The sequence below is a fragment of the Equus przewalskii genome, chromosome 21, assembly GCF_037783145.1.
Source record: "Equus przewalskii isolate Varuska chromosome 21, EquPr2, whole genome shotgun sequence".
NCBI lineage: Eukaryota > Metazoa > Chordata > Mammalia > Perissodactyla > Equidae > Equus > Equus przewalskii.
The window spans coordinates 34,121,363-34,135,239 of record NC_091851.1 but is presented as its reverse complement, the minus strand read 5'-3'; the positions used below and the strand labels follow the sequence as shown (position 1 = coordinate 34,135,239).

The 13,877-nt window shown below is 46.7% G+C and overlaps 1 protein-coding gene across 1 annotated transcript; it reads left to right on the top strand.

Annotated features, from left to right (window-relative positions):
• The first annotated feature begins 7,701 nt into the window (after positions 1 to 7,701).
• Positions 7,702 to 13,102, top strand: WFDC5 (WAP four-disulfide core domain 5). Its single transcript, XM_008529629.2, has 4 exons — positions 7,702 to 7,909; positions 11,553 to 11,693; positions 11,782 to 11,922; positions 12,309 to 13,102. The coding sequence occupies exons 1-4, from the start codon at positions 7,825 to 7,827 to the stop codon at positions 12,311 to 12,313; spliced, it is 372 nt and encodes a 123-aa protein (XP_008527851.1). The 5' UTR covers positions 7,702 to 7,824; the 3' UTR covers positions 12,314 to 13,102.
• Positions 13,103 to 13,877: the final 775 nt, after the last annotated feature.

Genomic DNA, 13,877 nt, shown 5'->3' with positions numbered 1-13,877 from the left:
TAAGAATTTATCCATTTCTTCTAGATTATCGAATCTGTTGGTGTATAGCTTTTTGTAGTATTCTCTGATAAACATTTGCATTTCTGAGGTGTCTGTTGTAATTTCTTCTCTTCCATTTCTGACTTTATTTATTTGATCCTTCTCTTTTTTTCTTGGTGAGTCTAGCTAAAGGTTTGCCAATTTTGTTTATCTTTTCAAAGAATCAGCTCTTAGTTTCATTGATTTATTCTTTTCTTTTCCTTTTTATTTTTTAGTCTCTATTTCATTTATTTCTGCTCTGGTTTTTATTATTTCCTTCCTTCTACTGATTTGGGACTTTGTTTCTTCTTCTTTTCTAGTTCCATTAGGTGCACAGTTATATTATTTATTTAAGATTTTTCTTGAGGTATTGCTATAAACGTCCCTCTTTGAACCACTTTTGCCATATCCCATAAATTTTGGAATGTTGTATTTTCATTTTCACTTGTCTCCAGGTATTTTTTAATTTCTCCTTTGATTTATTCATTGACCCATTCGTTGTTCAGTAGCATTTAGTTTAATCTCCACATATTTTTGGCTTTTCTGATTTTCTTTCTGTAGTTGATTTCTAGTTTCACACTATTGTGGTCAGAAAAGATGCTTATTATTCCAGTCTTCTTAAATTTATTGACACTTGTTTCACAGCCTAATATGTGATCAATCCTGGAGAATGTTCCATGTGCATTTGAAAAAAATGTGTATCCTGTGGTTTTTGGATGCAATGTTCTATATATATCTGGTCTAATGAGTCATTTAAGGCCAATGTTTCCTTATTGATCTTCTGTTTGGATAATCTATCCATTGGTGTAAGTGGAGTGTTAAAGTCCCCTACTATTATTGTGTTACTCTCTATTTCTCCATTTCTGTTGGTTAATAATTGTTTTCTATATTTAGGTGTTTCTATGTTGGGTGCATAGATATTTACAAGTGTTATATCCTCTTGTTGGATTGTTCCCGTTATCCTTATGGAGTGATCTTCTTTGTCTCTTGTTATAGTTTTTGTTTTAAAATCTATTTTGTCTGATATAAGTATTGCTACCCCAGATTTCTTTTCTTTGCCATTTGCAAAGAGTGTCTTTTTCCATCCTTTCACTTTCAATTTGTGAACGTCTTTAGGTCTGAAGTATGTTTCTTATAAGCAGAATATTTATGGGTCTTGTTTTTTTATCCAGTTGGCTACCCTATGCCTTTTGATTGGAGCATTTAGTCCATTGACATTTAAAGTAGCTATTGGTAAGTATGTGCTTATTGCCATTTTGTTACTTTTTTTCTGGGTGTTTTAGTAGTTCTTCTCTATTCCTTTCTTCTTCTCTTGCTCTCTTCCCTTGTGGTTTGATGGCTTTCTTTAGTATTCTGTTTGGGTTCCTTTCTCTTACTTTTTTGTGCATTTATTATAGGTCTTGTTTGTGATTACCATGAGACTCGTATATAATAACCTATGTATATAGCTATCTATATTAAGTTGATGGTCTCTTTAGTTTGACCTCTTTCTAAAAGCTCTACTCTTTTACTCCCTTCCTCCCACATTTTATGTTTTTGATATCATATCTAACCTCTTTTTTTACTGTATATGTATCCATTACCCTCTTGTCACAGAAATAGATAATTTTAGCACTTTTGTCTTTTGACCATCATATTGTCTTCATAGGTGGTTGATCTGCTACCTTTACTGTATGTTTCCATTTACCAGTGATTTTATTGTGTTTTTTTTGGTTATAATTTTCTTATTCCTATTTGTGGTATTCTCTTTTCCACTTAAAAAGTCCCTTTAGCATTTCTTATAAAACTGGTTTCTTGGTGATAAACTCCCTTAGTATTTGCTTCTCTGGGAAACTCTTTATCCCTCTCTCCATTCAATGATAACCTTGCCAGGTAGAGTATTATTGGCCGTAGGTTTTTTCCTTTCAGCACTTTAAATATATCATGCCACTCCCTTCTAGCCTGTAAGGTTTCTGTGGAAAAGTCAGCTGATAGCCTTATGGGGTTTCTTTTGTGTGTAACTTGTTGCCTTTCTCTTGTGGCTTTTAGGATTCTCTCTTCATGTTTAATTCTTGACATTTTAATTATAATGTGTCTTGGTGTGGGCCTCTGTGCTTCCTGTACCTGGATGTCTGTTACCTTCCTTAGGTTAGGAAAGTTTTCAGCTATTATTTCTTCAAGTAGATTCTCTGCCCCTTTGTCTCTCTCTCCTCCTTCTGGGACACCTATAAAATGGATATGAGTGCTCTTGATGCTGTCACAGAGGTCCCTTAGGCTGTCCTTGTTATTTTCCTTTTTTCTTTTGTCTGTTCAGCTTGGGTGATTTCCTCTCATCTTTCATCCAGCTCACTGATCCATTCTTCTGTATCATCTATACTGCTATTGAAACTCTCTAGTGAATGTTTCATTTCCAATATTGTATTCTTCATTTCTAATTGGTTGTTTTTTATATTTTCCAGTTCTTTCTTGAAGTTCTCACTGAGTTCATCCATTCTTCTCCCAAGATCAGTGAGCATCCTTATGACTTCCTGTTTGAACTCTTTGTCAGGTAGATTGTTTATTTCTGTTTCATTTAGTTCTTTTTCTGGGGGTTTGTCCTGTTCCCTTACTTAGGACATATTCCTTTGTCTCCTGATTTTGCCTCTTTCTCTATGCTTATATCCACGTATTAGGTAGGTCAGCCTTGTCTCCTGACCTTGGAGAGATGGCCTTATGTAAGAGATGATTTCTGAGACCCAGCAGTGTGCTTCCCAATCATCACCAGTTCCAAATGTTCCAGGAGTGTACCCTCTGTGGGCTATATGTGTCCTTCTGTTGTGACAGAATTGCTCATGCTACAGGTGCTCTGGAAGGCTAGGCTGTCCCCCTGGCTGGCTGGTTGTAATGCTCAGCTCTGTGTGGCTACTATGGACACTTCAGTCACTTTATCAGGCATGGGGAACAGCAGCACAGGTGGCTGCAAGGTCTAATAGCACAATGCTATTGCATTTTTTCTGTTAAGTGAGTAGGCCCACAGCGTGGCTGGTTGCTAGGCTCAGCGGCTTGCAATTGCTGTAGGCCTCCAGCCTGCAAGGCTGTTGTCAGCTCTTTCAGGATTGCCACTGAGCAGGGCGGGTCCCAGGCACGGGAGCACAGAATTGTTTCAGGCTTTAGAAGGTGGAGCCAATTCCCTTTGTGGCTGCTTGAGAAACACAAGTCTGCTGCAACTGACAAGCCCCACCACCCACAGGGCCACACACCCCATTAACACAGTCCTGCCCTGTGCATGTGCCCCAACCTGCTGAGGCAGACCCAGTTGCCCCACTGCTTAGGCCTCACACAGTCCACCAGTGCAGGCCTGCCCCTTGTGTGTACCCTGCCCCGCAGAGTGAGACCCACTCGCTCAGCTGCTGAGGTTCCAGGAACCCTGCCTATGCAGGTCCACAAGTTGCCCAAGGGCTTGCTGTTGGATGGGGCCAGTCCCTAGGGCAGGCTGTCTGCCTTGGCTGAGCTGGATTAAATCAGTGCTCTAGTGGGTGGAGTAAACCCTGGGCTAACAGGCCAGGGGAAGAACTCCAATGACATCTGCCAGCGTCTGTGTCACCACACCTGTACTAGGTCACAGTAATAGCCACCACCACTGTCTCAGTTCCTAGAGAGGTCTCACCTCTCACTGAGATGCACTCAGAGCCTATAAGGTGAGTCTTTTTTCACCAAAAGACTGTGAACCTTTCTTTCTGGTGATTTTAGGTTGCTTTCCAAAATGGGTGGGTCCTTTAAGAGCCAGGCTTTTCTTCCTTATATCTGCTAGCTTTTCTGGGGGTATTTCCCTTTTTAGTTAGTAGCCAACAAAGCTAGATATTATGACACTTGTCTCAGTTGTGCTGAGTCTGAAGGATGTTTATAGCGGTACCACTCCCCCACTCAGGCCCCCGACTCCTCCAGGGAAGGCTGCGTACCTTAGGGTTGCTTCCAACTGGCCATGAAGCACTGTGTCTCACAAAGGTGGCATTTTTTTCTCTTCAGAAAGGAATTTCTGCCTCTTCTGCCTCAGTTAGAACTGTCCCTTCTTGCAGGGGTTCTTTTTGTCCAGACTTCAGTTCTCTCAGGGGTAATTGTTCCAAGAGTAGTTGTAAATTTGCTGTGTCTGTGGGAAGAGGTGAGTTCAGAGTCTGCCTACACCACCATCTTAACACTGTCCCCCTGTCAATCATACCTTAATAAAGCTGGGGAAAATGTTAATTGTTGAATCTGGGTGATGGGTATACAGGGCTTCATAAAAATATTTACTGTTCTTTTACATATTTTTGAAAATCTTTATGACAAAATGTTTAACAAAAGACAATGGATTTATTTTTGGAACTTAAAAAAAGTGATTATTAGGTTCATATGGAAGAATGGAATACTTGTGTCATGGACAACTGAAAACATAGATTAATGAAGGGTAATGACACCATCAGTCACTAAAATGTATTGTGAAGCTGCAGCTACAAAAGTGGTACTGACACGAAAATAAACAAATGGAAAGAACAGAAAACCCAGAAACAAGCTCCTGTTACATATAAGACGAGTTTTTAATAAAATTCTGATTTCCAATAAATAGAAAAGGTTTGAATTATTCACTGAATGATACTAGAACAACTCCTTAATAACTTAGAAAAAAGGTGTTTCCCTATCTCACTCCCTAGACCAAAATAAATTTCTGGTGAATTGAAGATTTAGCATGTTTTTCAAAAATCACAAAAGAACTATAAGTAAATAAGGTGAATATTTATCTGACATCAGTCAAGAAAGACTTTTTTCAGCATAAAAACAAAGGGATTAAAACATGAAAGAGAAGACTGAGTTGCCTACTCCAGAGTTTAAAACTTTGGTCCAAAGCAAAAACAAGGAAACAAATATTTGCAGGATGGGATTAGAATAAGCATTTATCAAGCTCATTCATTCAATCATCAGAACCGTCCTCTAAAATAAATATTATTGTCTCTATCTTATAGAAAACTGAGGTTCAGAAAAGTTGAGAAACTTGTCCAAAGTCACATAGCTAGAACCTGGTAGCACTAGGATTCCAAACCAGGGCTGCCTGACTCCAGTTTACATCTGCTAGCCACGTTACCATACTGCCTCTTGTGTATAAGTTAGTAGTATCCTTAATATATAAACAGCTCTTAAAACTCAATAATAAAAATAAAAGTTCCCCCAATAAAAATGGGTAAGATAGAAAAACAGGCAATTCACGAGAGAAGAAATACAATTAATCAGTATAAACAGATAAAGAAATGCTCTCCCTCACCAATATTCAGAAGAAGGAAAATTAAAATGAGACACTGTTTTCCATTGGCAAAGATTTGATTTACTTCTTTCTTAATATCCTATACTTGGTGGGTGTATCTGTTAAGTAGCTTTGTTTGTGAGCAACAGGAGCTGAATTTCAGACTGTTCTCTTTATTTTTAATTTTTAAAATTTTTCCTTTTTCTCCCAAAGTTCCCCAGTACATAGTTGTATATTTTTAGTTGTGGGTCCTTCTAGTTGTGGCATGTGGAATGCCACCTCAGCATGGCTTGAAGAGCGGTGCCATGTCCGCGCCCAGGATTCGAACTGGCGAAACCCTGGGCCGCCAAAGCAGAGCACGTGAACTTAACTACTCAGTCACGGGGCCGGCCCCTAGACTCTTCTCTTTAGAGCACTGCCTTCTCTGATCAGAATTGAATGGACAGGTGGGCAGGCTAGAGGTCGTGGAAGAGTCCAGTGGCTCTAACCTGGGCCAAATGCCCTCACCTGTCATGGGGAAGTACCTGGTGATCAGCAGCCACCCAGAATTAGAGGAGTTGGGGGGCAACGACTCCACCAAAAGAACGGATGCTGGGCAGACAAAAACAAGACACATCTACACAGAGCAGGTGTAGGCTCCCCTACCCTCATTTACTTCCTTTCTGAAAGGCCATTTGACCGGATATTCAAAGCCAGAAAAACGATCACATCCTTTGACCTAGCATTTCTCTTTGTTGTTTGCTTTATTTTTTATTGAGGTAAAATTGACATGTAACATGACATTAGTTTCAGGTGTACAACATAATGATTTGTATTTAGTTACATTGCAAAGTGATCACCATAATGTCTAGTTAACGTTTGTCACTATGCGTGGTTACAGACTTTTTTCTTATGATGAGAACTTTTAAGCTCTACCCTGCTAGCGACTTTCAAATATGCAGTACAGTATTGTTAACGATAGTCATCGTGCTGTCCATTACACCCCCAGGACTTCTTTATTTTATAACTGGAGGTTTCTACCTTTTCACTGACCTAGCATTTCTACTTTGACAAATTTACCCTAAGAGAATAGTTAGAGATGTGACTCAAACTGTGTGTGCAAAGATTGTTGTCACAGCTTTATTTATGAGAGTGAAAAAAATGGAAACCTATATGTTTCCTAATAGGGAACTGATGATATACGTTTTGGCATATCGATCTTAGAAAATACCACGTAACCATTAGGAATGATGCTATTGGAGGACACTTCACGACACATGAAAATGTCCTCAAAATAATCTTAATTGAAAAAGCAGTACTTCAATGTATATGTGTAGTTTGTAATCAGGAAAAAAAAGCCTCAAAAAAATGCGCCTTCTAAATAAAGCTGCCAAGGGGATGCTAGGATCCCCAAAGTAACATCAGATCATAGAATATAGGGCTCCTCTTTTCCTGAGAGCTTTGAAAACAGCATGAGGGATTCAAGTTAAACCCACGGAAGAACTTCCTGACTGTGAGGGTTGTCCTGGCCTGCAATATCCTCTTCCTCTCTCAGGGTCAGACAAGGTAACGCCTTGCTTCAAAGGTCCAGGAACTGAATAGGAATTATCAGGATGCAATGACAGAAGTCACAGATTAGTTAGGAATTAACTGTGTGTCCTTGAGCCAGTCCCCTCCTACCTCTGGCCTCCGGTTTCCTCATCTTTCAAATGGGAGGGTGGGAGGATGGCCTTGCTCTCCTCCAGTCCTGGTAAAGTACTTTGGTTCAGTGGGGTTTCTGTTTGGGGCCCTTAAGACCCTGAGCCCCAGCTTGCCTCTCTTTCACCAAATGCAGGAGGCAAATAATGTGAAATCCAAGGTGGTGTTTTTGGCTGAGATGACTTTTTGCTCAGGATCCCTTAGGGCCAGGGGAGGGGGTCCCAGAAGCCACCTACATCTGCTGTGACCAGCAACCTCAGCCAAACCAAAACCCGTGCTCCATCCACACCCGACAGCTGAGGCAGCTGGCAGAGGGCAGTTCTCCCAGATCCACTGGAGAGGATCTCACCGAAGGCGGGGGGCTCTCTCTCCCACCCACGGGGTCCCGGGCTGGCCTCACTCACTGTGCCAGCCTGGGCCAGCCTTCTCCAGCAGGGAGCTCTGACCCCAACCCCAATGCTGCCTGGGCATCCAGGACTCTGCAACGCCCTCCTTGCCGTTCAAAGCTGAGTTCCATCCCCTGCTGGGGCTTCAACATCTTAGAGACCCAGGAAAGGGAGGGTCTGACTCAACAGCCTTCACCCTTTATGCAGATGAGGAAAACTGAGGCCCAAAGAGGGAGAAGACGTGCCCAAGATCACAGCCCAAGTCAGCAATACAGGCAGGACTGGATCCTAGCCCCCCACACCCAGGACCTGCCCCCACCCATCATCGGTTCTTGCACAAGCACCCTTGAGGCTCTTGGGCGGGAGGTGGGGCCAGGACAAAGCAGACATGTGCCACTCCATCCACCCCTTCTTCTTCCTCCCCTGACTCAGCTGCTCTAGCCTTCCTGGAGCTGCAGGTGTTAATTTAGGGGCCCCTGGGCCCTGACCTTATTAGATACTGGCAGCAGAACCATGAGGGCCTGGAGCCTCCTCCTCCTGGTGGCCTTCCTGGCTTTGGGGAGCCAGCTGCCTGCTGCCTTGGGCAGCAGGAAGAGAGGTGAGTGTGGGTCCGTTCCTCTGCTCCAGAGACCAGGCGGTATCTACTTCTCTGGGGACAGCAAGGGTTTGAGGAAGGCAGGCAATGCAGGTGTGTGTGTGTGTGTGTGTGTGTGTGTGTGTGTGTGTGTACCTGTGTGTGTCTGTGTGTGTATGCCTGTGCGTGTGTCTCTGTGTGTGTCTGTGTGTGTGCCTGCTTCTTGGTGCTTCCAGCTGCTTGCATTCTGTTTGTGTATCGTCATGCCTGTCAGTCTGCCCGTGTCTTTATCTGTAAATATCTTCCGGCCAGTTTCTCAGTGTTTGTCTGTGTCTGTCTACATGTCTGAATGTGAGGTTGTGTGTGCACGCATGCGCCTGTCTCCGTGTTTATGTGTATCATTGTGCCTGCTTGTCTGTGCGAATCTGTGTCTGCACATGTATACTTAGGTATGACTGCATCACACATGTATGTCGAGCCTGTATGCCTGTACGCATGTGAACACGTGTCTCTGTGCCTGTGGGGAGGGGGAGCGAACCTCTCGGCACCCGCTCTTCCCTGTTTGTCTCCATGGAGGTGTCTGGATCTGAGGGTCCGCAGGGCGGGGAGATGACCTTTTCCGTCATCTTGTGTGGCCAAGAAGGCCGTGCCTGGTCTGGCCTCTGCCCATCTTGTTTCTGTCCTTCTTGGGCCTTCTCAGTCCCGCAGCCCAGTGTGTGGAAGGGACTGTGGACCTGAGTAGGGGGCGTGGTCTCCGGGCTCTGGGATCTGTGGGGAGGAGTCTCGACACCCCCCTCTTCTCCCCCACCTCCTGGAAAAGGCTGAGGCTCACCTGTCAACAAGCGAGGGAGGAGGGGCTGCCTGAGCAGCTGGACTGCGCCTCCAGACCCGGGCGAGGCCTCCCCCTCCATCCCTGTCTGGGGCTGGAACTCTCTGACCGGCATACACCTGTGCAGTCCTGCCTCTGCTTGGGGGGAGGGGACAATCATGGCGACAGGCTCCTACGTCCTCTCTGCCCCCTCTAGCGTAACTTAGGCCCTCCTCGGAGGCAGGGCTCTCTCCCTGGGCGTGAGCAGGCTTGGGGAGCAGACTGCTCAGAGACCCCAGGCTGAGGAGGGAAGGGTGCTGCAAGTTCCCAGGCCGGAGCCCGCGCCGGCTGTGATTCATGTGCCATCACCACCTGCCTCCTCACTGCGATGCTGTGAGGTCGGGACTATTTTTATCCCCATTTTTCAGATGTGGAACGCAAGGCTCAGTGGGAAACCACTTGCCCAAGGCCAAAGACTGACTCTGAGTTAGTCTGTAAGCGGCATTTGAGTGCAGGTCTTCAGAATCGGGAAGTCTCACCTCCCCAACTTACTCCTTGTAAAATGAGGTCTCATGCCTCTCTCTCAGGAGTAAACGGTGTCTTGAGGAATAAGGGCCTGGCGTACAGTAATGCAGTGGGCAATCGGGAGAGCTGCTGCGGGCACTTGGAGCGAACACCCTGACAGTCAGCCCAGCTGCTCAGAGATGAGAGTTGGCACCTGCGGGACCGGAGCCTGCTCAGAACCTCTCTCACGGCCAAGTGGTCCACACTGGTCTCTCCCCCAGTTCACCACATCTCCATCCTTCCCTGGTTCCCATGAGCCACTGCCTGACTCTGGGTAGAACTTCAGACGGTGGAGGAGTGACAGGGTTGAGGGGAGGGAAGTCTCAGTTTTGCTGTCTGTGGAAGCCCAGGCACCTCTGTTTAAAATAACCCCCCCTACTCAAACATCTAAGGGTCCCTGACTTAAAGAGCCTGGCACAGTCCCTGATAAATAGTGTCTACAAGTGAATTCAATGGTTATATGGTACCGATGGATAGATCTGTGTCTGGGGAGCACTGTGCATATGATTGTGTGTATATGACTGTGTATGCGAGTGTATGCCTCTGTTCACACCCACACGTATGCTACATGTTTATATATATATGACTGTGCACGTCTGAGTGCATGTGCAATTATCTGTGCCTCTATATTTATGTATGCAGGCCTGTATATATGAGGGGATGCCTCTATATTTGATGATGTGAATATGTCCCAATTCATATGTACATATATGACTGTGTTTGTACATATATATAACTGTCTTGTGAACCTCTGGATATGTGTATCTATGTATATGCATAGGTTAAATCATATGAAATTGCAACTTTTGTAGATCAAAAAAGTCGACTATCAGCAATTTCATGTGGTTGAGCCCACGGGTAATTGTGTATATACACCGTGTGTTTGCCTATTTGACCATGTATGTGTATCTGCATCTGTGTGTGTATATACATATTTGTGTCTGGGTGTGATTCTTTTATTCTCTGGGTCTACATATCCATCAGACTTACGGGCACTGTGCGACGGTTGGTGTGTGTATGGCTGCGTCTCTATGCATCTGTCCATGAGCGAGGAGCCTGAATTTAGAGGGAACGTTAGAAAAGGCAGATGAAGACTTGAGTGTGACCCAGCAAGTGGGGCGCCTGGCACCCAGTCAGGGGCTGGAGAGGGCAGGTGGACACCAAGGAAAGCCACAGCCCTGGATCCGGCTGCGGCTGGGGCCTCTTCAATCTTTTCTCAGACACTTGACTGAAGTCAAGGCCCAGGACCAGTCCCCGTCCCCAGGGCTCAGTGGCGGCCAGAGCAGAGGCATGGGAGGTCAGAGGGAGCACCGCCCTGGGAGATGAGGACTCAGAGTCCTGGCCAGGCACGCATGGGTCAGGGTAGTCTCTCTCCTGTCAGGCATTGAATTCTCCCTCTAAAGGGAAGAAGATACTGACTCAAGCTCTCTGTGTGAAATCCAGAAATGGCCCAAAATCCTAAGAAGAAGAGTGGCTAGGTAAGCTCTAGCACAGAACATTCTAGAGCCCTTCAGAAGAGTGCCTCAAAGACCAAGTTAATGCAGATTCCTGAAACAATGCCCTCTGCAATGGTGACAAGCACACGGCCCAGATGTGGCCGACTGTGGCTGTGTGACAATGCACCAGGCTGGCAATAGCTGACATACCTGTGATGCTCGATCTCCCTTCAAAACCCTTTCTTTGAAATCACCACCGAGCCCTAGTGTTTTATGTCAAGAGCTGTGCTTCAGCCTGATGGTGAGCAAAGCAGGTGGCAGGGGCCGGGGGGGACTGACTTAGTTAATCAGGGGTCAGAGACTAGGGTCTGCTGAGGACGTGGTGTTTCACCTGAGGCCTGACGAATGGGGTGTAGGAGAGAGCACCAGGCAGAGGGCACAGCCAAGCGAGGCCCTGCGAAGAGAAGCAGCTTGGACCAGGTCAGGAGCCGCAAAGCAGAAGGAGCGGAGAGGGTGAGGCCAGAGATGGGCCCAAGTGGAGACTTTGGACTTCATTTTTTCCTGTTCTTTATGTCATCTGAGTTTCAAACCAGGCCTGGGAAGAAGAGTCCAACTTCCCACTTCACAGACAGAAAACTGAGGCTTGGAATCAAAAAAATTTGTCAGCCATTTGTGACAACGTGGATGGACCTTGAGGGCATTATGCTGAGTGAAATAAGTCAGACAGAGAAAAACAAATACCGCATGATCTCACTTATGCGTAATCTGAAAAAACAAAAGAAACCAAGTGCATAGATACAGAGAACAGATTGGTGGTCTGACCTGCCTCCAGCTGTAAGATTTGGGGGTTCTCTTACAGAGAAATTGGGGGGCTGTCCACCGGATGATGGGCCGTGCCTCCAATTGGTGCCGGACCAGTGCATGGACGACAGCCAGTGTCCCTCAAGGAAGAAGTGCTGCTACCAGGCTTGCTATCGCCAGTGTGTCCGTCTGGTCTCAGGTAAGGTCCCCCTCCACCTTGCTGGCCGCCCAAGCCCCGAGCCCCCGGGCCGGGCACAGGCAGGGCTCACCCAGCCCCTGTGTTGCAGTCAAGCAGGGCAGCTGCCCCAAGGACCCCCTGCGCTGCCTCAGCCCCATTCAGCACCTGTGCCACCAGGACTCAGACTGCCGGGGCTCCAGCAGGTGCTGCCTCGGCGCCTGCGGCCGGGACTGCCGAAACCCTGTCAAAGGTATGGTTCCTGTGCACCTGGGGCAGGTTCTTTCCCTCTCTGAGCCCCAGCTCATGATATCCTTCCAGCTCAACACGCTTAACAGGATACCTTCCCAGCAGCCTGGGCCTCCCTGTAGCCAGAATTGGGGAAGTGGATAGAGTGGGAGGGGTCCTGTTAGGATGACCGAGGAACTGGGGAACCTTGGTTCTCTTACTGAACTTGCTGTGTTACGTGGACCACACTCCTAAATGGCTCTCAGCTTCAGTTTGTCCTTGTAAAGGAGGGTGGGGTGTCCTGCCTTAGAGGCCACCAGGACTGGGCCGATGGGGTCTGGATGGGGATCAAGCCCAGACCCCAGAGCCCTATTATGGGAGGGGGTTAACCCTTCCCTCCTTCCTCCTCAGGCTGATTCTGGTTTAGGATCCACGGCTCTGAACCTCAGGTTGATGTTCCCAGCAGCAAAAGATGATGATGACGGGCTTGGGACCCTGCCACCCAGGCCGCACTCTCTCTGCCAGCGGCCGTTCCAACCTTCCGATAAACTGATCTGGAGTCATTCCACCTGCAACACCCCCGCCCCCACCCACCCACAGTTTCTCCTCCTGGGAATCAGGGTCCATAGCCAGACCGCAAAGGACCCCTCTCCTGCACACTGAACTGCTCATCCTTTCCAACGCCCACTTTCACATCTTGTTGTACACACATTTCTTCCACCTAAAATGCCCAAGACAAGCAGGCCCCTCCTTGTGGAGTCCTTATCCCTCCCTCAGGCAGCCAGCCACCCCAAGCGTATGTTGTAGCAGAGTTTTCCAAACATCAGAATATTCACATACCCCTTTCACAGTTTCCACCATACCTGCCGAACAGCTCCATGATTTTGCGTACGGCCTGTACTACTACTCACCTAAGGTTTTTCTTTAAATGGACTCACCTTCATATATGAGTACATTTATTTCAAAGGAAAACCTTGATATCGCTACTATAAATGCGTGCGTGGGATCACTTGCCACAAATAGAGTGGAACTGTAAAAGCAAATGCAACGAAAACAGCTAAGTTCCATTAAAGTAAATCATGCCAGATTAAACAATGTTAAATAATGTTATTGAATTCTAGCTGGATGCTGCCACCTGCCAAGACCGTGAGCCTGAAGCTTGTTCTCTCTCTCTGTTGTAATAAATGAAGCTGAGCAAGGGTTAAGAGATGTTAAAGATACAGATCTCTAAACTGAGACTTCCTCCCTGGGGTAATCAGAAAGTCTGAAAAGAGAAGAACTACAATTTTCTCACTCCAAGAGTCTATGTTGCACAATGTTGCATCCGGGTACACCCTAAGATCAGCTCGAATTGCTCCACATTTGGGGAAATGTTGCTTGAACAGGTGGGATGTCGTTTTGATGGGAGGGGCTGTCTGTACCCTTGGAGGAGACCTCATTCACCTCGATTTCTTGAGGGCCCGGTCTGTAGTCAGGGCCTAGTGAGGGGGGTGGGGCGGGTGTCAATGAAGGAATGCCAGTCATCTAAGGGACATTCCTGGGCCCAGATAGCTGAATTCCTGACAGTCCTATTTCCCCAGGACCTGCTTGGGGAGGAGAAGGAGGTGGGCAGACTCCTTCCTGGTTTATCGACCGGGTCTCCTCAGCAGATGGAAGAATCTGGGGCTGGGCAGTCAACCCTGGAGGGGAGGCTGGGTATCCTGGGTCTTCTTTCTTTGTTCCCTTGACCGGGCAGTGTGGTCACAGGTGAGTCACCGCTCTGGGCCTCTGCTTGCCCTGTGGGAAGACAGAAAGAATTCTACTTCCTCACTGCCATGGTCCTGCCCACGGGATTCAAGTGCCTGAAGGGCTGACTGAAGAGCAGGAAATGCTAATTCCATGGATAACAAGCTGGAGCTGGGGGAGGAGCGAAGGAGAACCATCTGGGAGACGCTGACTCCCTGTGAGCGTGGATCTCTCCCTCCCTCTTTCTGGGCCTCA